This window comes from Pempheris klunzingeri, chromosome 21 (genome assembly GCF_042242105.1).
Source record: "Pempheris klunzingeri isolate RE-2024b chromosome 21, fPemKlu1.hap1, whole genome shotgun sequence".
Taxonomy (NCBI): domain Eukaryota; kingdom Metazoa; phylum Chordata; class Actinopteri; order Acropomatiformes; family Pempheridae; genus Pempheris; species Pempheris klunzingeri.
Window position 1 is genome coordinate 7093113 of NC_092032.1, and position 22939 is coordinate 7116051.

At 41.5% G+C, this 22939-nt stretch overlaps 4 protein-coding genes across 9 annotated transcripts; 2 read left to right on the forward strand and 2 right to left on the reverse strand.

The window, feature by feature from the left end:
• Positions 1-306: 306 nt before the first annotated feature.
• fbxo45 (F-box protein 45) lies at positions 307-3107 on the reverse strand. Its single transcript, XM_070853089.1, has 3 exons — positions 2781-3107; positions 1479-1835; positions 307-1317 (listed from the first exon to the last, which is right to left on the reverse strand). The coding sequence occupies exons 1-3, from the start codon at positions 3105-3107 to the stop codon at positions 1132-1134; spliced, it is 870 nt and encodes a 289-aa protein (XP_070709190.1). The 3' UTR covers positions 307-1131.
• Positions 3108-3836: 729 nt separating this feature from the next.
• fam168b (family with sequence similarity 168 member B) lies at positions 3837-8422 on the forward strand. Of its 2 annotated transcripts, XM_070852864.1 has the most exons (7): positions 3837-3951; positions 5421-5512; positions 5623-5706; positions 5806-5948; positions 6096-6294; positions 6504-6628; positions 6958-8422. In XM_070852864.1, the coding sequence occupies exons 2-6, from the start codon at positions 5443-5445 to the stop codon at positions 6614-6616; spliced, it is 609 nt and encodes a 202-aa protein (XP_070708965.1). In that variant the 5' UTR covers positions 3837-3951; positions 5421-5442; the 3' UTR covers positions 6617-6628; positions 6958-8422. The 2 variants fall into 2 exon arrangements, with proteins under 2 accessions (XP_070708965.1, XP_070708964.1); XM_070852863.1 differs by having other exon boundaries at positions 5623-5948.
• Positions 8423-9098: 676 nt separating this feature from the next.
• On the forward strand, positions 9099-16691 carry rbbp8 (retinoblastoma binding protein 8). 5 transcript variants are annotated; one of them, XM_070853166.1, is made up of 19 exons: positions 9099-9199; positions 10178-10321; positions 11050-11092; positions 11206-11301; positions 11379-11470; positions 12298-12370; positions 12613-12785; positions 12885-12980; positions 13512-13585; positions 13864-13931; positions 14180-14468; positions 14599-14779; positions 14916-15004; positions 15256-15373; positions 15511-15654; positions 15772-15823; positions 15927-16014; positions 16095-16236; positions 16340-16691. In XM_070853166.1, the coding sequence occupies exons 2-19, from the start codon at positions 10222-10224 to the stop codon at positions 16435-16437; spliced, it is 2016 nt and encodes a 671-aa protein (XP_070709267.1). In that variant the 5' UTR covers positions 9099-9199; positions 10178-10221; the 3' UTR covers positions 16438-16691. The 5 variants fall into 5 exon arrangements, with proteins under 5 accessions (XP_070709267.1, XP_070709268.1, XP_070709269.1 ...); XM_070853167.1 differs by having other exon boundaries at positions 15517-15654; XM_070853168.1 differs by having other exon boundaries at positions 15562-15654.
• Positions 16692-16776: 85 nt separating this feature from the next.
• LOC139221250 (UDP-N-acetylglucosamine transporter TMEM241 homolog) lies at positions 16777-22877 on the reverse strand. Its single transcript, XM_070853171.1, has 16 exons — positions 22827-22877; positions 21073-21362; positions 20423-20469; positions 20114-20191; positions 19921-20002; positions 19726-19803; positions 19491-19516; positions 19249-19300; positions 19086-19134; positions 18739-18784; positions 18478-18513; positions 17834-17868; positions 17587-17656; positions 17240-17333; positions 17074-17138; positions 16777-16978 (listed from the first exon to the last, which is right to left on the reverse strand). The coding sequence occupies exons 2-16, from the start codon at positions 21142-21144 to the stop codon at positions 16915-16917; spliced, it is 894 nt and encodes a 297-aa protein (XP_070709272.1). The 5' UTR covers positions 21145-21362; positions 22827-22877; the 3' UTR covers positions 16777-16914.
• Positions 22878-22939: the final 62 nt, after the last annotated feature.

Consider the following 22939-nt stretch of genomic DNA (forward strand, 5'->3'; position numbering starts at 1 on the left):
TATCACTGTCCTGTGGAAACCATCTACTGTGTCTCCAAAACAGATACAGTACTTGGCTTTCGCTGGACAGCATCAATATGCAGCATCCAGACTTGGGCTCAAGCCTCTATGAGATTCAGAGCTTTATTTAGACGCACAAGTCAATCTGCAGCCTTGTGTTTATATCCTCAAAAAAAAAACAAAATCGATGCCATTGGGCAGCTGTGCATAAGCAGACAAACAGACGGCCTGTGGTATAAAAGCCATCTGCGCTATGCACACATAAATACAAGCAGCAAACAATCCTTAATTCTAAGAGTGGCACCATGTAGACTTTATTTTCAGGCCTTTTAACCATACAGTATCTATAGTACCATAGATAAAACCGAGAAATAAATAGTGTGTGATAATACGGTAGCACATTAAAAAGGACACACATTAATATGATACAAGTTTCCACCATGACTGGTTAGGTATTCCAAAATGGCAGATGTTATTGTCCATACATCAGAATCCATGCACATGCATGACAGTAGTCCGCATGTCCTCTTGGTTTGCCTGTAGCAAAATATAACATTAGGTCACATTGATTTGGCATATCACCATTATACTCCAGTCATCGATTATAGATAAACTGTATTACTCCATGAAGCTGTTTCCATGAACTCATACAACAGATAGCTATCAATACTAACTACTGTTTACCATTTAAAATTGTGACTTAAACTATTTGCAAACAGTTGGAAGAGTTTTGGCCTCATTCAAGCAGACATAAAATGTCAAGTAAGTCCTGAATTTCATGAAATTAAATAATATTTTCCTATCCTGTGAATAAAACAGTCCAGCAGCTAAACTGTAAAAGTGGACACTTCCACGTTGATACAGAAACATGTTTATCACAGTTCCTACGCATTCCTTTTCCCTGTAGTTTGTCCAGTCCAAACACCGACTCCTCATGTTGAGCTGTAGTAGAAATGCCGACAGTTCTCTTTGTGTGTGCAAACAGAGTTATTCTGCTTTGAAGAAACGTGACCACTTGGCCTCCAAAACCTTTCTGAAATGCTGCCACAAACAGGGTCGTCTGCTGACACAACAAGTCCTGCACTCGCCAGCGGCCTCTTGGTTTGGATGGTGGCACGGGTTACTCTGCCTCTAGCCGTCCAGAGGTTTTCCCAGGTACACCATGGTGACTTCGGTGTTGCCGTACACTGCAGAGACAGCTGGGAACAGGCAGGCTTTGGGCAGTCCACGAAACGCTACTCCAAGAAACTCAAAACCCCTCTCGAAGGCTAACGTCTTGTCATCCATGTCTAGAATCACTCGTATTCTCTCCCCAATCTGTGGACACAAATACACATTGCTGGATTACAAAACTACCAAATATTAAATACAATCTTTGGAGACAACAGCAGAATTATCTCCAAAACTGTTGCAGTTAACAACTGGGTGATTAATTCCACAGGATATGAATAATATGCAGATTTGGCTCCAGATCCTACCTGATATTTTGGTGCATTATTGCACTGTGGAAAGTTTCCATTGACCTCCCCATTATGGAGCAGGTTGTTATCGACCAGGTTCCAGCCCCAGCTCTGGTCATCACTGCCCAGCAGGGCGACGTAGCCCTGGCACTGCATGGACGCCCGCTTCGTGGCGATGCCTATCACCGCCACCGTGCCAAGGGGGCCTTCCCACCAGATCTCCCAGGCGTGCCTCCCTTCAGAGAAGCCAATCTTGCCACGTGCACCATCTGTGCTCTGGGCAATAGGGTTGCGGTGCAGGGTGAAGCCGTTTTTCTTCACGTAAACATTGCGGGAGCAGTCGTGGGAGCTCAGAGCATGTTGAAAGGCCTTGAGCTGTAGAGAATGATAAGATATGCACAACTGCTATAGTGACCAGACATTTAGGTAAGAAAGATCCTGTTGAAAAAATGTAAAAAAAAAAGAACAGAATTCATGACCTTAAGTGATCTCTCCAAAATTCTTCAAACAATGGTGTAAAAATGTCAAATTAGCATGTGTTGGGTGCTACATTTAAAAGCTCTCTTGTTGTTTTTGTTGGGAAACACATCCTTCTATATATAACATATATGCTTGCATAAACAAAGTGATACATGGCCATGGACCTTGGCTCTTCCACCGTGCAAAGCTATTATAATTTGAGATAAATTAATCAATATCTTCCAATGATAGACACAAAAGAGATGTATAGCGGAAGCAAAATTTTTAACTAAATTCAACTTAGAAGTGTGACATTTTCAAGCGCAGCGTGCGGTATACAACTGGATCAGTGGATCTCAAAATAAGGCCTGGGTGCTGAGGAACTTCCACAGGACCCCATGGAAAATTTATCAACTACTTTATTTACTTCATGTTATCAATTTTCCTAAATTAGGTTTCACTTTGACTGGGCTTATTTCCCTGCACATGGTGCACACATCTATGCAATGATAAACATTAACAGTAACCTCACTATTGGCCCCCTGTAATATATGTGCACGGTCTGACTCAAAATAACCTCACACCAAACCCCCTTTAAGAATCTACCTATTTAATTAGGGTTCTCAGCAAACACACACATTCATTTTGTATATTATTTTGAATGTGTTCGTAAAAGACTGGGTATGAATCAGTGAGGTCATCTGGCAGGCAGTGTGGATTCATCCTGCGTTCAATTGACCACATTTTCAGTCACATTCCGTGAAGGTGTCTGCAAAACAAAGGTAGCACTAAACAGGCAGATTTTTGAATGGAGTCTGGTCCTCCCAAACCGAAAGAACAGCGGTATATTGGTAAACCTACTTTCCCCTTGTAGGTGGGCAGATTGCACAGGATGTCAGACCGCATAGCTTCATCGCTCAAAGTCCGGTTGGAGAGGCTGCGCCACACCTCGCTGTTTTCATCCGCCAGAATATTGTTCCAGTGCCAGCAGACCAACGAGCATTGTATCAAGTCGGACAATTCTAAATAGGAGAAAATATGCTCCAGGACCCGAGCTGGCAACCTCCCGGCCACCCCTCCGCCTCCTCCGGCTGCAGCAGCGTAGGGAGAGCCGGCGGAGCTGCAACTGGCTGCCGCTGCTGCGCCCAGACTGGAGGAGCCTCCTCCTCCACCGGCCGCTCCAGACATTATACCCCTGCTCTTTACCGACGACACCAGCCGACCGAAGAGGCTCACCTTACACCGCAGAATGATTCCTAATATAAGTTAAACAGCAACATTGTAACCATGAAATCTCATTTAGGTCGCACAAAAATCACAACAGTATGGACCCCACTCTTCCCAGTTCAATGGCTGAACAGAACGATGCGTCAAGGTCCTTAAAGAGCAAGTAGACTTATTGTGTTTGCTGTCAAAGACACATGGAAACTGATTTGTAGAGATGCTGATTATATTTGACTTTGGAGAAAATGCGCTAAATCCAGCGTTGATAAGTTTTTAGGTAAAGGAAAGCCCATGTAATAATCAAATAGATTTTATTTCCTGCAAGGACCACAGCGCAGACACAATAATGAGCTCACAGGGAACTGCTACAGTGTTGCGGTGAGAGGATATTGGACGGTTTACTGTTGCAATGTCAAAATGCAGCGACTGTATGGGGGAAACATCGTCTTAAAGGAACTGTCCTAAATAACAATGTCATTTATTACTTATGAATAAATTTATCTGGCCTGTTTGGGCACTTTAGTTTGATTGATACTCGTCTTACAGGCTGCATGTATTGAGGAAAATAAAATTAAACGCTTTGGTGTGTGAATACAAAAAATACTCATTACAAGACGAATATTAGTTATTTGTCAAAGCGAAGTGTAATAGTCCGTGTTTGCGGACCACGTGACACTACCCGGAAGTGACGCGGAGTGCTCAAAAGAGTTCAGCAAAGCATCTGGGAGCAAAAACACCAGCTAGCTTAATTTCATTTTACACCAGGAGACCAAAGGAGGAGACTATCAGACGGTCAAAACTGTTAACAGTAAGTTTTTTTGTCGGTCATTATCTGGGTAAGAAGAGTTGTGTGTTATCTGTGGTGTTGGGACGGGCCTTACTGCAGAGCACAGCTGCCTGGCTGCCTGCCTCCTGTGCTATGCGGCCTGTTGACAAGCTGCCCCCATCTGGCTGCTGCTGTCCGGGGACAGTCCAGTGGTTTTGCTCGGTCAGACAGGTGATTAGCAGGTCAGTGTTGCACATCGGCACCGACCTGCTAGGGGCGAACATGCTAAGCTAGCGGCTGGGCTGTGCAGCTGAGGAGGCTTGTGAGCTACGCTAGCTAATGATAACAAAGCCTCGTTCCGTTCACCTTTCAAAATTCTTCTGCTTTAAAGGTTGCCATCTTTATTTTTTGCCGTCAACACGTCCAGCGTCACCTTTTTAAGAAGAATGAACATCATCACCTTGTAATCGTTTAGAGCCACTGGGGATAAGCTTTACGCAGAACTTAATTAAAAACAAACATAAAAATCATTAACTTATTGAATTGCTTCACACTCTTCGCCCATGTCGCCTACTGCGTGTTTTAGTGAAAGAAAAGAATAAAAAGCATCCATGTTACAATATTTAATACAGCCGAATTATTGCTGTTCACTGTTTCGTGTGTTTTACAGTTTGAAAACGACATGAAAAAGATTTGTTAATGATGTCGGGTATAAAAATAAAAATATACAATAGAGTTTGGTTCGTAGTTTTCCCTCCATGCCTTCATAAGATGCAAATATTATTTCTCTCTTGAAAATCATGTCGTGACAACCGTGGTTTCATTGTTGGAGCTCTACCTTAGTGGAACATCAAGTATTGAAGTAGTGCGTTGTAGCACACTTGGAAAGTGATGTAATGGTGTTTTGATCACCGCTGGGGGGCAGCACAGAGGCACAGCTGTGCCCTGAGGGAACATATCAGGTTTTCCATTCCCTCTATGGTACAAATCAACACATTAAAAGAGGGAAATTCAAATTTGGATCGAGTAGTGCACCGTGTTAAATTATGTGTGTTTATATAAAACATGAGCCCAGCTCCCATGAAATGTTGGAATTCCAATTATGTGCTGTAGTTACCTGAAAGATAAAGATGTGAATATCCGTGACGACTGTGACCCAGCAAGGTCATCCCCTATAAGTCACAGGCAGTCCTCACTGCTCTCCTCACTATGTAATTAGAAGTAATTCCTTCAACAAATCTGGTGTGCAAAGGTATGGTTTCATCCAAAGATATTCAGGAATCTTTTCTCAGTCAGTGTCCTTATATCTGCCAGTCATCTGGCACTATTATTTATCAGCAGCATCAGGGAAACGTCTACATTTCAGCATGCTCTGCTTTGTTTGCACTGCAGAAGATGCTCTGTAACAGGATGCGTTTGGTCAGGTTGGTGGACAGCTGTCAGTCGGCTCATCTCTGCATGTATTTTAAAATGCTCTGAAATTCTGAAGGTCTGTGCTTCTTTCATTGCAGCATCTGTGAGTAGGCGACCATAATGAATCCAGTGTACAGCCCTGCATCAACAGGGGTCCCCTTCACCAATACTAAGGGCATTGGCTACCCAGGTAACCTAATGTTGATGTGTAATGGTTTAAGTACGTATTCTGGTAACACGTGACTACCCCCAAATAAAGAAAAGTAAAAAATACTGGGTTTTTTTATTCCGTTTTGGTAGCTGGAATTCCTGTTGGCTATGCAGCAGCTGCTCCAGCTTACACTACGGGTGTCTACGCAGGAGCTAACACAGCCTTCACTAGTGGTAAGAATAAAGACCTGCTGGATATTTCTCCATCCACACCCACTGACTGTACAGTTAATCACCACCATCAGCATTACTTAGTGTCCTCCTCCCACCCAGGCTATGCTCCAGGAACTCCTTTCAAAATGTCCTGCTCTCCCAACACGGGGACTGTCCCACCATACTCCTCCTCACCCAACCCTTACTCTGCTGCTGTTTACCCCGTCAGGAGCACCTACCCCCAACAGAACCCCTATGCACAGGTCAGTGCTTTTGTGTTGTTGACGGATGGCAGATTTTAACTCTTGGCTCTGGTATTAAAGTGATCACAGATCAAACTTTGATTGCTTTACTAGGATTTGTCACATGTTTTGAGCTGTAACATTTTGTTTTGCTCTTCTGTGATCCAGGCGCTAATACCTTCACAACAACAAGGCGCTTATTACACACAGCCGCTGTATGCTGCGCCACCTCATGTTATCCATCACACTACAGTGGTCCAGCCAAATGGGATGCCTGCGGCCATGTATGCCCCACCTATCCCCCCTGCCCGCCACAATGGCGTTGCCATGGGGATGGTTGCCGGCACCACCATGGCCATGTCAGCTGGTGAGCATGACCTTCTGATTTATTATTTATGGTTTTCTATGTTTTGTAAAGGTACTAATTTGAAATGGAAAGAGTGCAAGACATGACCAGTTTGCTTTTGCAGCACAGTCTCAGTAAATCTGGGCCCCATTCTTTTCTATGGAAGCGGTTATTATATCATACACAGTTTCATATTTGTTCACCATTCTGGTGTCAACTGTGCTTCTCAGGAACTTTGTTGACAACTCCATCACCAGCTCCTGTTGCCCCCCACCAAGTTACGATGCCCACATATCGGACCCCCGGCACACCCAGCTACAGCTACGTGCCCCCACAGTGGTGAAGAGAGGGAAGCGTGAGTATATCGGTTGAAGATTTTTCCATAACACCAGTGTGTTTTATGTCTTATTACACACATTTGTTGAATACTCGATTCTAATTGGTCTATTGCAGCATTCAAGGGTCTGTGGTTTCTGTATAGCAGACTGCTGCCATGAATAACAGACCGCTGCTGTGGACGCAGTTCTAAAATCATATGTTGTGTCAAATTGTTGATACAAATTTGTGTAATAAGCTCTACATGTGACCCTGCTCGCTTCACATCCCACAGTCTAAAACTTTCACTTAAAACACACGCACACACACATTTAAAGCTCATATTTCTACATGTTGCTCTCCCTGCAGGTGAGAAGATGGTAGAAATGCATTCACACTCTACTCCAGTGTTTTTTGCTATCGGTGAGGACCTGCCCTGCCAGCGTCCGCAACCAGTTACTCTTCTTCCAGCATAATGTGAATCTAAAACCCTACTACATAGAAAGAGGCCCATTTGGATAGGAGGGGGTGAAGAATAGGCCCATCCCCATGACCCCTCTCAATGGAATAAGGCTGCATTCCATGTCACACCCCAGCGCCAGCACCTCTACAACCTGCTGCATATCTCACGTCAAACAGCAAAGCCTCCATGCAAACTTTTTTTGTGGACTGTCATGCGGGTTTTTATAGCTTAAACTCTTAAGCGATGAAAAGGGAGTTTGGAATTTATTTTTTTTTTAATTTGGGGGATACATATGATGTTGAATGCATGTGTATATATAGACATATGAAGTAATGCTAGCTCAATACCTGCTGTGACAGATGCAAAGTCAACAAAAGGCACACATCCAAAGGAACTAAAAAAGTAATAATCTGCAATGCTGAATCACCAGTGACCATGTCTTACATGTGAAAGAAGAAAAGACAAGAGATGTTTGTTCATGCAAAAACATACCTGCACAAACAAGTGCAGAACAAACTGTACTATTTCCACTGCTTTGTGTTTTGGTAAGTGATGCTAGGTTTTTATTATTTCTCTCAGTGATGCAGTGTATTCATTTTCTCTTACCATTTTTGTATTTTAGGAAAACGATGGGACTTTGAGTTTCTGCCTCTGACTGACGGCTATTTCAACACTTAATCATTCAAAGTGTTTTATTTTTCCTGCCCTGTCACACTTTAGGAAAGAGTGTCGACTTTTCCAGAAGTGTGAAGCGGCTTTTGTTTCCTGCTTGAAACTTTTTTGGGTGATATCAACGTTAAAGCTATTGACTTATTTTAGCCGGAAGTATTCTTGATGGGGAACAAGTTGAGAGAGTTGTTGAGAATCATTTGCACCCATTTAAGAGTTAAGAGAGTGAATGAGTAAGAACCGTGCTATGTGTGTGTGAGTGTGTCTCAAAGCGGATAAAAATAGAAACCATTCAAAATGGTGCCATATAGTGCGACACGCCTAGAATATTCAACCTGTAACTCACAATAATCAATTTGTTCTTAGGTAGGTCTGAAGCACTACATCATTAAATCACTGCTAACTATGGACATGTTAGGAACACATGATATTGTTAAACTCCATTTATGAATAGCACTACTGAAGCAAGGCACTAATTCAAAACAGTTTGTAAAGATATCTGACCTTTTACATTGCTCGCTGTTTTACCTCAAGGTTCCAGGCTAAGACACCAATATCACTGTTACAGACATGCTTTTCTATGTTGCCTCAGTCACCTCAGTTAAATAATCTGTTTTGTAAATGTTATTTTTGTGATTTGGGTTCATGTTTTGTATTCTTAAGAAAGACCAAAAATAAAAAGAAATAGAAGAATCATTTTTATTTCCCTTCATTGTGTCAGTTTGTACTTCCTGCCCTGCGAACAGTACACACAGTTGTGTGAGGAGCACAAATGATTTTAGGCAAATTTACATTCACATCCTCGTTCTTCACACACTCTACTGTTAGCTTGAAAGATGACATGCAATCAACCTGCAAAACAAGGACAACATAACACACAAGCCACCACATTACTGACTGACAGCCATGGTAACCAGTTAAAATGCTGTGATCCTGTGTGGCTACTGTGACGAGCATCACTGCTGCCCTGCTGTATATGAGTACTCTGGAGCCCTTTAGAAACAAAGACTATATATCTTCTTTGAGAAAAGCATGTCATTGATTGTAAAAGACTTGATTTTAAATGGCTTCAGTTTATATGGAAAATAAAACTAAAAAAGATGGCACACATCCAACTCAAAATAGAAATAGAAACTGAACCATTACATTGACTGAAGAATAGTAAAGTAATGAAAACGGTTTTTTTCTTTAATGTCTCGGTTGATTGTTACATGACAGTCCTGTGTATTCAGTTCAGTAATGGAAGAAGCTTTTGAACAGGAGAGGGCGTCGAACATTTCAGATGAGCAGAAGAAGAAGAAGAAGCAGTAGCAGTAGAGGAAGAAGAGGAAGAGGAGGAGCTGACTTCCCAGCATGCATTTCGACGCGCGAATTCGGACTTTGTTCTAACGTTATTGACATGGCAGTAGTTTATTAGGCTACATTAGCCGGGAACATTCATCAAATACAAACCCCACCGCGTTTCTTGGACTCGTTGCTGTAAGTCCTGTTCATGTTTAAAGGCGGCAGCTGTAATCTATGGGGCTAACGTCAGTGTGTGCAGTTACTTTGTTTACAGCCAGGCGAACAGTTTGAGTTAGCACAGCGTTAAAACCTCCCATTATCTTTAGTTTCAAAGCAGAGGACATAAAAGACATTCAGCGTTTTTCTGTTGTGTAGTTTGTGCTCCGCTAGTATGATTAGTACAGAGTGCCAAGTGATGTGCTACTTAGTTAGCTAATATAGTCGTTAACTGGTGATTGTAAGACATGACAGACAGACTGGTGCTACCGATAAACAAAAGAACTGAAAAATGAGTAAAGGGCGGAGAAACGGTGAAATGAAGGACAGCTGTTGTAGCTGGACGGACAGGAGCGGAGTAAGGCTGAGCTTGTACGTGTTTTGTAATGTGTATTTTGCTGAACAGGAAAAGAAGAAGGTTTCATTTGTAACAACATATTGAATTGGCTTCTATTGGTGTATTGAAAATACGTAAAATACATGATTTAATATGTTATTTATATATATTTCCCTCCAAGTTTAAACTTTTGGTTAAAACAAACAAACAAAAAAAGGTTCAACTATCTCAGTCTTCGGCTAAAAACAAGTAAATCCAGTGTTTCGATGTGAGCTCAGTGTGTGAACGACTATATTTAATTTATGTCCCTCGTGACCACCCGTACTCGTGAGCAGTCGCTTGAGGAAAGAAGCTGCTTTGGTGTTTGCTAATAAATAAAGATATGTAATCAAACTGTAAAATGTTAATGCTGCACTCTGCTGTGATGGTGCTGCTTTGTGTCTTTTGCACTTATTCATTTTCTTGCTAGTAAAGTTGGAGATTGAAGTTGAAGAAATGAAGTTACCAGTATTTTCTATTTTATTTTGATACATTTTCTGAACAAGTATTTGTAGTTTCATAAGCAAATACAACAATATGTGTGTAAACATTTTTCTTCTTTCCCATGTGGTGTTTGGCAGGCAGCAGAAGGCCTGGCTGTGTTTTGGCAGTGAATGAATGGAGGATGAGTAGCCTCAGCCTGAGCAATGGGACACCCAAACCAGCTGACCTCTTTGCAGATTTATGGAGGCAGCTGGGAGAGTGCCACCAGAACGCACTGCAAGGTAACTGACCCATGATCTACCATTTGTTGTAAGTAAGGAAGTAAAGTTTATTTAGTATAGCACTTTTCATATATAAAATGTATATAAAAATATAATAAAGTCATAGATAAGATCATAAAAACAATAAAAGAAACGGCAACAATCAGCCATTAGAATGAACAAGAAAAAGGCCAGTTTGAATAAATGTGTTTTCAACTCCTTTTTAAAATCATATAACTGAGACTACAGATCTAATGTCCAAAGGAAGGCTGTTCCACAATGTCGGAGCCACCACGTCAAAGGCACGATCACCTTTCGTTTCTAGTCGAGAGCGGGTGACTGACACGAAACCCTGTTCAGAGGATCTCAAGGACCTACTAGTGATGTGTGGATGAAGCAGCTCAGAGATGTACACCAGTGCCTGACTATTCAGGGCTCTCAATGTAAAAACAAGAACCTTAGAATGAATCCTGAATTTGATGGGAAGCCAGTGTGAGGAGGGTAGGATGGGTGTGATGTGAGCTGATCTTTTGGACCTGTTAGCAGCCTTGTAGCTGCGTTCTGGACCAGTTGTAGGCAGTCCAGAGAGGACTTGCTGAGGCTGGTGAAACGGGAGTTACAATAGTCCAACGATGGTCCAATGTGGCATGATGAAGAAGTGATGAATGGTTCATACTAAAATTAAACCTACTTTATTTTTTTTGCATTGAATTCACACTCTTCAATGTTGTATCTGTTGCCGCTTTTAGAACTTGAGGCAAAAGTGGGCAAGTTGAAAAAGGAGCGTTGTTTGTGAGTATACTGTTTAAGTAAAATGTATATTTTTGACTCTGGCTTTCAAAAAAAAAAGTTAAAATACAATCTTATCTCCATCAAATACCTCTCACGGTTTTTGTTTCCTCCAGAGATGCTCAGAGACTTGAGGTGTTTCACCATTGCAACCAGCAGCTGAAGGAAGAAAACAAAAGCCTGCAGAATGCTATCAGTCGCCAGGAGGAGAGGTAACTTCCACCACAGCAGGTTCACTTTGTCTTCCAAATGTGTTACAAAGACTAGCAGCTCTGTTCACCGTTTCCAGGCTCCGTGCAGGAAAGTGTGATCAATGTGCCGTTTTAGGGGAGAACCTGAAAAGTAACCAGGCTCAGAATTTACACATCATCACCGAACTGAGTGAGTTTACTCATTGTTCTTATTATTCCTCTGTCAGACAGAGCTGTGACTAACAGCTCAACACCCTTCTTGTTGTAAAACTGAAAGAATACATTTATGCTCTGCTTGTACACTTAGTCCAGGTGCTTGATGCACTTGGACAATAATTGGTGAACCGCTTATAAAAGAAGATGCCAAAAAATTTGGCTTTTACAGCAATATGAAGTTTTCAAAGCTGTAGTTTAATGTGATGTGTAAAAACAGAAAACATGTAAGAATTCATCTCATTTTAGTAAAATGTTAATTAGGCCCTTAATTTTCAGTGTGTAGCCTACCAAGTTTATCTTGGGCATGCGTTAATAGCCGTGACTGGCCCTACAGACGGCATGTCGGTAGCTTGGTTTGTTTGTTGGTCCACAGTTTTGGTCCAGACCGAAGTATCTAGCACCATCAAGGCATTTTGTCCAATTTGTCCAGAGCTTTGGCTTATGGCAGAGTACTTGCAAAACTAATGATGTACCCATCATTCTCAGCAGCATTCTGTTTCTAGTGTTAATTAACACGTTAGCATGCTAACACTCTAAACCTGCTAATCAGCAAGTTAGTATAGTCATTATTAGCATGTTAGCAGTTAGCTCAAAGCAGCTATAGCCTCACACAGAGCAGTTAGCATGGCTGTAGATAAGCCTGTGTCCATTAGAATCCACGACATGTATTACTATTGTTAATTATGGATTTATGTTGATTACACCACTGCAACACAAGATACTGCTACTGACATAATGAAGAGCATAATGTTATTAATTATGATGTGTGTGAAACACTGTTGTCTGTCATTTGTGCCCCAGAGAGTGAAAGAAAAATCCTCGAGGACAAAAACAGAAAACTACATGCTGAACTGCAAAGTTTAAGGATGTCTCGGTAAGCTCTGCAGTGTTTGTGAACATGCAATCTTTTGATATTGTAAGAATGTTGAGTGAAATGAAATGCATGGACATTTCTATATTTAATCAGAATTTCCTGTAACAGCTGCCGAAGAAAAGTACAAATAGTGTAATTCTTGCAGCTAAGTTTTGAAGCCGGGGTATTCTGCACAGGAATTAGCTTTTACAGTGAAGTTTCAGTTCCCAGATAAGCATCGCAGGTGCTTTTGTTTTTTTCAGCTCAGAGCTCCAGCAGGCCTCAGAAGAAGAGGGCATCATCCCAGACTCTCCAACCCTGCCGAACTCTTTCCCCGTGGCAAACAGACTGAAGAAACGCAGAAACATGGCCAAAGTTAAGAACGTTCGCTATGCAGAGATGCCTCTGCTACAGTCAGGCAACTCGCTCTTTAACGGTCAGTCTGCTTTAAAGTGACCTCTACACTTATTAATGCCCAGTCCTTCTATCTGAATCACCTGTTGGATGTCTTCTAACGCCTGTGTTCTTTTTGAAGAACCGAATGAGGAGTTCACTGACGCTGTAATGAATGGTGGAAGAGCAGAGGTGCTTGTACCCAACACATGTGAACTGGACACATCCCAAACCTTAAGTATGACTTAACCCGCTGCACTCCTATATCATCATTATTTGTAACAGCAGGAGGACTACTTCTGGTTTCTAAGATAAGAACAAGATCTGGAAACTATATTTATTTCCTGTCATTAGAGCCTGTCTGTTACTTGTACTCCTAGATGAGCGCTGGGCAACATTTATCTAGATAAACACACCCACCATATCAGCTTAATTCACATGGTGGGGCTGCACAGAAAGAGGCGGTGCTGTAAACTCACCCTAAAGCCTCACATTATATTCTGGTGAATTTAAAAAGTACAATACAGACTGCCTCTTGCATAGTAATCCATCGCTTTGCTTTCATTTGACAGAAAGCACAGTAGATTGGCATGGATTGTTCACATGATCATACGGTTGATAGTTGTTTTTTTTTCTTCACTTGTCTCACATGATTTCTGGATATTGCAGTTTGAGGAAGATTGTAAATTTTCAGTTGCCATACGTGCAAAGCCGCTGATGGTGATTGTGAGATGGGTAAACGTGTTGCGACTGCTGGGTCTCGTTTCAGATGACGTGAACGTATATCTGGAAGAAGCGATAGCAGAGACCTGTGGTCTTGAGCTTCTTAACAGGCCTCACACGGTACGTGAGCTTGACATGTGTAAAGTCATCAGAGACAATAGACATTTGTATTTCCATAACCCTTACTTTCGTCAACACCTGGTGTTTGGACCCTGATGTACCTCCAACACTTTTAGCATATGCACTCTAGAAACATCCTTCACATCTATTGCCATTTTTATTTAAACTTTGCAGAAAATTAATCGTGTCAGCTGAATAATTATCTCTTAGCACCATTTGAACTCATTTAGCTTTTTGGATTGTGTCTGTAATTTCTTTCCTTGGTATCTTTTTCCCAGAAAACGGAGACATCTGCAGCCCAGCAAAGCAGCACGAAATCTCCCTGGAAGTGTGACGTCCGTTTAAAGTAAGGATGACATGTTCATCTGCTGACTGTTGCGCATAATAAGTGATACATTCACAAATTCCATGTGTAGCGGATGACATATTTTGAGACTTTAAAACCATTTTGTGTAGAGCTTTTCATAAATTGCCAGTCCCTGTGTGGGGGTGAACTGTAACGCGCGCCGCTGACCCCCACAACGTCATTCTTTTTTCTTCTGTATTCGTGCTGTCAAGCTGAAAACACAAACATATTTGTTTCCCTGCCTGAAGGCCTTACCGCTCCTGCCGTTCATCCATGCTGGTCTCCAGTCCAGACTTGACCACAGAAAGGTCCCCGTCACTCCTCACACATGCCAGATGCTTTTCTGACGGCTCTGTTCACAAAGCAAAACGGAAGAAAGAGGAATGTGAGCGGGAGGAGCAGGAGAAGGACAAACAAGGAATTCAGGACAGGGTGGACAAACAGAAGGAAGGCAAACAAATAGAACCCGAACTGGTCAAACAAACCTTTGCACCTGTAGGTGATCAAAGCTTCAAGAAGGAGCCACTGGACATAGAGGTCAGAGATACAACCAAAAGGCCTGTGTGAATGTGTGTGTTGGGGAAGGTGAACTGCAGCGCTATTTTCAGATTTTAGTGTCCCGCCATCCTTTTTGTCACCAATTTGTTATCATTTAAACATTTAACAGGTTCAGTTAGAACAAAATGGGACTTCCGATCAAAGGCCAATTGTATCCTGTATGAGTCCTGCTTTCAAGAAGCCAAATGTCAGAGGAGAAACAAACAAGGACGGTGTTGGGAGGAGAGGAAACCGCCTGCAGAACGTGACCAACACGAACACCTCACATGACCAACATGACAGAGAAAATGGTGAGTTTTCTGTCCTGTCGCTGTCCCTTTACAATGCACATCATTCGAAGGGTAGTGTGTTTGTCTGGCCACAGGCTGAAAGTGTGTCCATCAGCTGAATTTAATGTGGCCATGCTAACTGTGTGTGTTCTCCCAGCTGAAAGGACGCACAAAGTGGAGTCCATGTGGAGCATCGACCCTGTCATCGTCCTGTCCATGTATGACAGTGAGGATGGAGGAGACGAGGTACGGTCACATGACCTGATGTACAGCAACAGTCACTGGGTTCCTGTGCCTCGTTTTAGCAGTCAAGCTGTACTGTTGTACTGTATTAATTTTTTTGTCAGATGTCAAGTGCTTGTAATATCATTAAGCAAATATTGGAAAAGACAGGAACAGCATGCACTCGGCAATCTGTGTTCTACATAAGTGATATCTTGTCCCTGATGTTTGGAGTCTCTTAAACCAGGCTGTTTATCTGTATGATTATCTTTTAGCAAAAAGAGGAGCAACAGTGTCCTGGAGAACTGGACGACACCGACCGCACGTGGGTCAGTCACAGTGTACTCCAGCATCGTGGAGAAAACGGTCTGGACAGAGAGGACAGTGTGCACGGTGAATATCAACGACTTTTTCAAGAATCGCATACTGAAATGTTACGGAGGTTTTTTACATTGCAATATCATTGTTTTTATTGTAAAATATGTCAAATGTACCGTGCTAAGAACGTTTTTATTCGTCTGCTTTTCAAGAACTAGGCGAGAAGGCAAATGACAGTTTGGATATGATGTTTGACACAACAGTTTACGGGGAGTACAAGTCTTACAACAGTTCTCGCCTAGACCAGAGCCATCATTCTGATGAGGACGACGGAGGAGGAGAAGAGGAGGACAATGGTGGGCTTTTAGGTTTAGAGAAACTGCCTGTCATCATGCCGGTATTTTTGTGTTTAACACTGGATCTCATCGGTTCTTAAATTGAACTTGCATCCTTGTTTTATTGTCCCGAATTAGAACAAGACCCTCATGAAAACACTTGGAGCCAATGCAAAGAGAGCAAAGCACAGTAAGGAACCCTGCCGTCAGCCCTTATAGTCAGTGGACAGTTTTTGGGGACCAGTTGTGTCATTTTCCCGCGACCTACTGTATGTTTTCATTCCTTGGATTAGACGACCGACGTTCGCCCACGTGGCCGTGGTTCGCAAGAAGGACGAGAGAAGAAAATTGATGGGCACAACCTGCAAGGAATGTGACATTGTAAGTATTTTATTCACAAAGCCGATTAACCCGACATGTTTTCTCACTGATGCTCTCTGATGGATGGTTTTCTCCAACAGTATTACGCCCATCTCCCTGAGGAGGAGAAGCAGAGAAAGCTGTCTGCGTGCTCCAGGCACAGGTTTCTGTATATCCCTCCTAGTACTCCTGAAAACTTCTGGGAAGTTGGATTCCCCTCAACTCAAACATGCATTGAAAGAGGTAATTTGACTTTTTTTTTTAATTATTTTACTTTTTGCTTAAACCCTCCACTAAACTATGCTGGTAAAGCACCGTGAACACTGATGCATGACTTTACTTCTAGGTTACATCAAGGAAGAGAAGAATCCACAGGCACGGACACGGAGGAGACAACCATTCAATGCTTTATTCTCCCCAAAGCAAAAGCAGCTGGAGAGCTAAAAAAAAAGTATGTATGTGAATTGGCCCATTTACAGAAAAAATGCTGTATATAAGAACAGGCTTGCTACTGTGATGAAACTCCAGTGGGCGTACAATGAAGCTCTGTTTTGTACAGCAACCTCATTAAGAATGTTCAGTCCTTGTCGTCTTAATGGTTTTTCAATTTAAAGTCTAATTTCAGTAGGTTGTTTGGTTTCGTGGATACTGAGTGTGCTCGATACGTTTTGAATAAATAAAAATGAACTGCAAGTCTATGGAGCGACATAAATGTTCTGTAGTTCTTGATATAAGAGGATCACAAATGCAGTCTGCTAAAGAGCACGCTACAAGCACAGCATGTACACAAAGATAACTTTATTTAGTCAGCATGAATGAGAAATTACAAAAATAACGTGAAAAAATAAAACATTTTCTAGAAAAGAAATCTCTTTAGGAAGTGCAAGTTTTGGGTTTATGTGGCGAACTGCAATGTTGTCATCACGACTGAGCTTCTGTGTCCGAGTACACCAGCAGGGCCTCTCCGACGTGACTGAGGACCACACTGTAACCACATGGGACAAATCATTCATGACGGGTGACATGAAAAACAGTCATTTTTACACTTCAGTGCCTACAAGAGGCAGGTGAGGTGCTTACCAAATCAGAGCTGGAGCATTAACGTCCACGTAGAAAATAAATGGGGAGAGGGACATGGCCGTAACCTGGAAGGAATTAATCATTTTACTTATTACAAATCACTCTGTATTTTAAAAGAAATAGACCAAAATTTGAAAAAGAACATAGAAATATTCTAAACAATCACCTTTGACAAAAAAATCCAGACCCAAAAGTACTCGATGGACAATCCACTTTTCAGTTTGACTGTGACCAACAGCAACAAAAACCCCAGCAGTGCACTGTGAGACACACACACGGTCAACTATGAGGTTCGGTATCAACAATTTGTTTGTACTAACAATGTAAACCTTTAAAGGATAATGGCTGATAGAAGTACTTTGCTAAATTAAGTGGTGAGCCTGAACGCATTGCTGGCCAGATGTAGACACACCTCCACGATGTTAATATATACTGTATATAAAAACAGTTTGAGACGAAAGCTACTTAAGAAGCTCTATTCAACGTACTGTGAAAACCTAAAAAGAACCTCACCTGGCACAGCAACCACAGTGAAATGTGTGGGACTGAAGGGAGGGGAACTCCAAGGCAGCCATTAGGTCGCCTGTAGAGGGACAGAGAATGTAGATACCATGTTGGTTAAACTCATGATTTACAACACAGGAGACCATGGGCCTCCTAACTAACAAACTGATAACATAAATGTTTGGAGACAATTCTAGGAACATAATCTACATTGGTTCGCAATAAGAAATGCATAGCATCACAGGCTCTTTCATACCTGTTGGGTGAGCAGCGATAGCCAGCAGCAGGACACTGTTATGTGAAGGTGGAAAAGGCTGAAATTAGTCATATCTGATGCTGCACTAGCCTGTCTGGATGCACAAGCAAATAACTTTACCTTTTAACTAATACTTCAGTAAAACAGGTTATAGATGTTTTGGTTTACTCAGAATATTGTCAGAAAGTATGCTATTTGTATGTAATGCCTCAATTCTGCACATCAACATGGAAAAGTCTTCAACCCCTAACTTGACTGACGTGCTCTTCCTGCAGACCTTCTGTTGCTATAATAGGATGTAACTCTGCGTGACTTCATAGAAAAAGGGGATGTGATTTTTTTTTTTTTTTTTTTGCTAACATTGACTCATAGCATTACTTAAAAAGCTCCAGGGAAGGAAATAAACATGAGCGGACCATCTGTATGTTGCATCATGTTACTTTGGGACAGTAAACCCTTCTTAAAGAGCACTTAATCTCTTAAATGAAAGAAAGTAAGAATTAAATGAGTGCAGGTCTATAGGTGTATGATACTAGTTGTATTCAAAACCATTTGGATCTTTCAAGCCATTTTTTAAACCGACTTTCTCAGGAGTTGTGCTAGTTATGTATCAGTTCTGGTTATTTTGGATTATATTTTCTTACCTGAACAAGTAGTTGATGCACTGTTGTTCAAGGTCACTACAAGGAAAACAAAAAGAGTCTTCAATGATCTGTTTTTATAAGTATATTTCTACACTTCTACCATCAGCAGAGTGGTTTAACAACTTGAAGCTGAAATACGGCACCTGATGTTGTATGAGGAGCGGAGGTACAAATAATTAATAGTAGTAGGAGCGTTGATATCTTTATCAACGCTCCTACTACTATTATCAACAATGCATTCATCATTGTGTTTAGACTTACCTCAAATTACTGGGTTTGTAGTGAACTTGAAACACTCTGTATGCACCTGAAAAATTCAATGATATTCTTACATTTTCTATTGAAACATCTGGTAAATCTGTCATTTTCAGGGTGAAAACTGATTCTAATGATGCATATTTTGATGGGCAACTTGGCCATCTTGGTCATCAGATCATTCTAATCTAGGTGGCACCCATCTACTCTCACCCTCTAATGATTATGTGTCCTTCAATTATCTGAGGTGTTTCTCAAGGCTCAAACCTCGAGCCACTGATCTTGTCCTTTTGTAACATTATGTGAGCTATTATTGCTGACAGTGTAGCGTCTCTGCGTATTGTTAGACTTACCAACACAGAAGAGATGACAGACAGCCCACAGGTAACCACTGTAGTCAAACTGCAAAACAGGCAAACATGTAAACAGAGTAAATTTGTTGTAGCAAATGACCCCAAAACACCTGTACTCTTCCTCCCAAGTATAGTCACAGAAAAGTTAGCGTTGTAATATTACCTGAGGATCATAGAGGGGGAGATTGATGGCTGAGAGCAGCATGAGACATATGCTACAAGAAAAAGGAGCACATTTATGAGATGTGGTCATTTAAAAGGGTAATAATTAATTAAAATAAAGTATGCTCCTTTCATGGGAAATGTGGTATATTATTCCATCTCATGCAACCTTCCTGGACTTATCCTATGAAAAATTGTCAAAAATGTCAAGATCTTTAAGAAGAACAGAGGAAAAGCACAAACCTGAAAAATTTCAGCCATTGCACCTTCTGTGGATGAAAAAAGACAGCAGAGCATGTTTTATATAAAGAGTATCACAGAAGTAGTTCAAGCTCGTACAAGATGTCGCAGTTGGGTTCGTTCAAGGCCATACAGCAGTGGCATTATCCAGTAAATAACACCAGGGAGTACAAGGAGAGGGGCGTGTGCTACATATAATTGTACATGTTCACATCCAGTAGGCAATGCAGGCTCTTACCTCCCTGTGGATGACCCTCGAGATTATGTAACTCACAACATGAGAGGAATTCTGAAGAGTGAAGAAAAAAGGTATTTCCTGGACAGAGAGAGAAAGGAAAAACTGAGTCCAACCATTATAAAACCAACCGATATCTCACTCCTGTATGTGCTGAGCAACAATCCACTACATTTGTTTAGATGTTATTTGACGTACTATGCGTGACAAGGCCCTAGAACCAGCATATATGTTTCCTACAAACAGGAGGGACCCTGGAAGCCAGGACAGAGCTGCTGATCTGTAAAACAGCATAAAACCATATAAGACAAAGCTCTTGGTAGCACAAATGCATATTGGCAGCTGCTTAAAACAGTCACGTATGAACACTACAGAAGTGCTTTAGTATTACCTGGTGATGCGGCTCATTTCCACCCATCCCAGCTTCCCAGAGAGCAGAAGCAGGACAGCCCCGATAAATGTCTGCCATCTAGAAATAAACATTTTGGGACCATAAAGTGTTTTCGTTTGTCATTTATAGGGTGCACAGATCATTTGTAATAGGAGTAACATTAACTAAAATGCAGATTTATATTCTCTTCTTAATTCTCACATTTTGAAGATTCACAAATTGCTCTCATTGACTTGTTTGATCCACTAAGTGCCTGCACATCCTGCGATGACCATGACCCACACTGAGTATTTACTTTCAGCTACTCACCCTTGAAATAAGGTTGGATAGGTGAATTTCAACACTGACAGGACAAACTGGGGAAAAAATACAATTCAGTCCATAAGCAAACCAGTAATTTTTACAGCCTACCATTCTGACTCTAGGAGATGCTCCACCACTGGTACCAAACCCCGTACAAAATTCTGCCAATAGTGTGTCTCTGCAAAGCACTTATATTACATAATAAAAATTTTAATACATAATCATCATTGGTCGGATTCACTCTTCAGTTCGGCAAACTTTACATCCAACAACATGCCGTTTTAATAATTTGTTCTTTTTCATTTCCTGTCACTGCTTTCCAACAGCACAGGAGGTGAGGGTTGGTTCACAGAGCTGCTCTGATGGCTCATCTTCACACCTGATTGGTCACAGCAAGTCGAAAGTGTCGCTCACTTAATGGTTATTACTTGATGATAAGGGTTGTTGTTAGATTCTCTACGCGGTCCGATGTACATGGACTGAGATGAAGTCTTGCTTCTCTGTGTGCAAAATAAAAGCATGCAGTGTACTGGTTAGTGTGCACTTTCCCTTTGTTTAACGGAACTCTGAGAAATGATGTGTCTCCTACTTGGAGTTAAAGCGAGTGTTAAAACTAGTGAACCCGTTATTCAGCTTTCAGTCTCCTCAGCACTCACCTTATTTGTGAAATATGTTACAACGAAAACGATGCTGAAAGCGAGGCCACTGACGTGTCTTCTCCACTGCATGTTGGCCTGCAGACACACAGCGGCGGGGACATGCCTCCGGGCTCAAATGATCACTACATTTTACACACCTTGCCTGGTTTTTAAACTAGAGACATTTTTAAGATCGGAAACTTCCCTCTCTGTCCCGATGACACGTCAAGACGCTGTGAGACAAAGATCGTCTCTGTTCGGCAAGATCATTCACCGGTCAGCTTCACGCAGGCGCCTTTTCTCTTCTTCTGAAGGCCATTGAAAACAAACACCAACATAATTGGTGGTGTGTCAGCCTGAACTTACAAAGTATTAGATATAGACACAAGAAAGAGCAAATCCACCAATATCAAACATTTCGGTGTGTTTACCTGTTACCTCAGGATCTGTATGGATCTAAATTATTTTTTGTAATTCCTCTTTTTTGTTGCTTATTAAATATCAAATAATGAATTACTTTCTAATGCGGTATAGTTACAATGAAAACACCAGTGTGTTTCATGCTAATATTACCTAGAGAAAGCCTAAATAAGGTGAATAGTATTGGTCCGAGCAGAGTGTCTAACTTTAGTGCTCATTTTAATGCGGTTACTTTCATGCCAATTAAGTGTTCCAGCCTCCAGCCTTCCAGTAATAAAATGTGATGGACAAATGCAGCACTAAGATCTAACAAATGAAGAGAGAGGCCCTTTGTCACATGAAATCAGGGGGATGCTGATGGGCACTCTAAATCCTGACTAAAAATCCTCAAATAAATTATTGTTATGTAGAAAGATGAGCCCTAGAAAGACTAAGACTAAGTTTGAGTTTCAATTCTGCCTCTGAAGCCCCTCCCTGCAGAGGAGGCTGTCATGCATCTGCAGTCTAACCACAGCAACTGAAGAAGCCAAGTGTGGTGCACACCGGAAACACCACAGCGCCACTGAGCTCCTGGTGGTGGACAGGAACCGCTGTGAACTCTGCGGAAGCCCGGGGCTGCAGGCTGGACCATAGGGAATTAGTTGTTTTCATTCAGGCGTGGTGGATTCTTGCAAATGATGTTAGAAGAACAAGGAGGAACCAAAGGAAGCTGATTTTTTTCACAGATTATTTGTCTAATCTACTACTGACAAGATACGAGGACAGTTTTAGCAAATATGACAAAAAGATATTTTTAGAGAAGTTGCCGTGTGCTGCTTTAAAGGGGCACTAATGTGGCCCTTACAGTCACAGACAATAACCACGACCGTGTCATTTGTACTATAAACTTGGGATGTGAAGTTTGAAAGTTGTCTGCATTTGCCAAGCAGAGAGGGTCTAAATGTACGTGGTTTAGAGTTGCATTATAAGAACTGTAGGATCCAGTGTTTTTGGAGCTTGACCCAAACAATGAATGCATAATGCACAATGCACAAATGAATACATAAAAATGAAAACTTACATCCTATGTAAAAAAGATCAGTATAAAAGTAATTGTACATGAGTAAGAACAAATGGGCATATTTTACTTAAAAACATGTCACATAGATGAAAATGTTTCTGGGTATTTAGATTTAGTCGCCTAATTATACACATTTCGAAACATTGCACTCATGATGTATGTTACTGTATTTCTGCCATTTCTTCAAATTGTTAAATACTTTAAACAAATTAAAAACAACATTTTCATGACGCAAAATGAAATTATAAAGACTATGATGCCATTGTCATTGTCCATGGTAAAATAAGGGTACCTCAGCGTGGGCTACATCTTGTCACGTAGGTTCAGTGCCCTGAAACAGAGCGAGAGTGAGACCTCTTCACGGTCCTTTATTCCTGGATCGTTTGTCTGAGAGTCGGTCACGTG

Coding starts and splice junctions, on each gene's coding strand:
- fbxo45 (XM_070853089.1), bottom strand. CDS start 3,107: ATGTCTGGAGCGGCCGGTGGAGGAGGAGGCTCCTCCAGTCTGGGCGCA. Junction 1,836..2,780: donor TGCCCACCTACAAGGGGAAA/GTAGGTTTACCA, acceptor CATTCTCTACAG/CTCAAGGCCTTTCAACATGC. Junction 1,318..1,478: donor ATAATGCACCAAAATATCAG/GTAGGATCTGGA, acceptor TTGTGTCCACAG/ATTGGGGAGAGAATACGAGT.
- fam168b (XM_070852863.1), top strand. CDS start 5,443: ATGAATCCAGTGTACAGCCCTGCATCAACAGGGGTCCCCTTCACCAAT. Junction 5,513..5,622: donor TAAGGGCATTGGCTACCCAG/GTAACCTAATGT, acceptor CCGTTTTGGTAG/CTGGAATTCCTGTTGGCTAT. Junction 5,949..6,095: donor AACAGAACCCCTATGCACAG/GTCAGTGCTTTT, acceptor TCTGTGATCCAG/GCGCTAATACCTTCACAACA.
- rbbp8 (XM_070853166.1), top strand. CDS start 10,222: ATGAGTAGCCTCAGCCTGAGCAATGGGACACCCAAACCAGCTGACCTC. Junction 12,371..12,612: donor CAAAGTTTAAGGATGTCTCG/GTAAGCTCTGCA, acceptor TGTTTTTTTCAG/CTCAGAGCTCCAGCAGGCCT. Junction 15,824..15,926: donor TGCAAAGAGAGCAAAGCACA/GTAAGGAACCCT, acceptor TCCTTGGATTAG/ACGACCGACGTTCGCCCACG.
- LOC139221250 (XM_070853171.1), bottom strand. CDS start 21,144: ATGCAGTGGAGAAGACACGTCAGTGGCCTCGCTTTCAGCATCGTTTTC. Junction 17,657..17,833: donor TATCGCTGCTCACCCAACAG/GTATGAAAGAGC, acceptor GTCCCTCTACAG/GCGACCTAATGGCTGCCTTG. Junction 16,979..17,073: donor AATGCTCCAGCTCTGATTTG/GTAAGCACCTCA, acceptor ATGTGGTTACAG/TGTGGTCCTCAGTCACGTCG.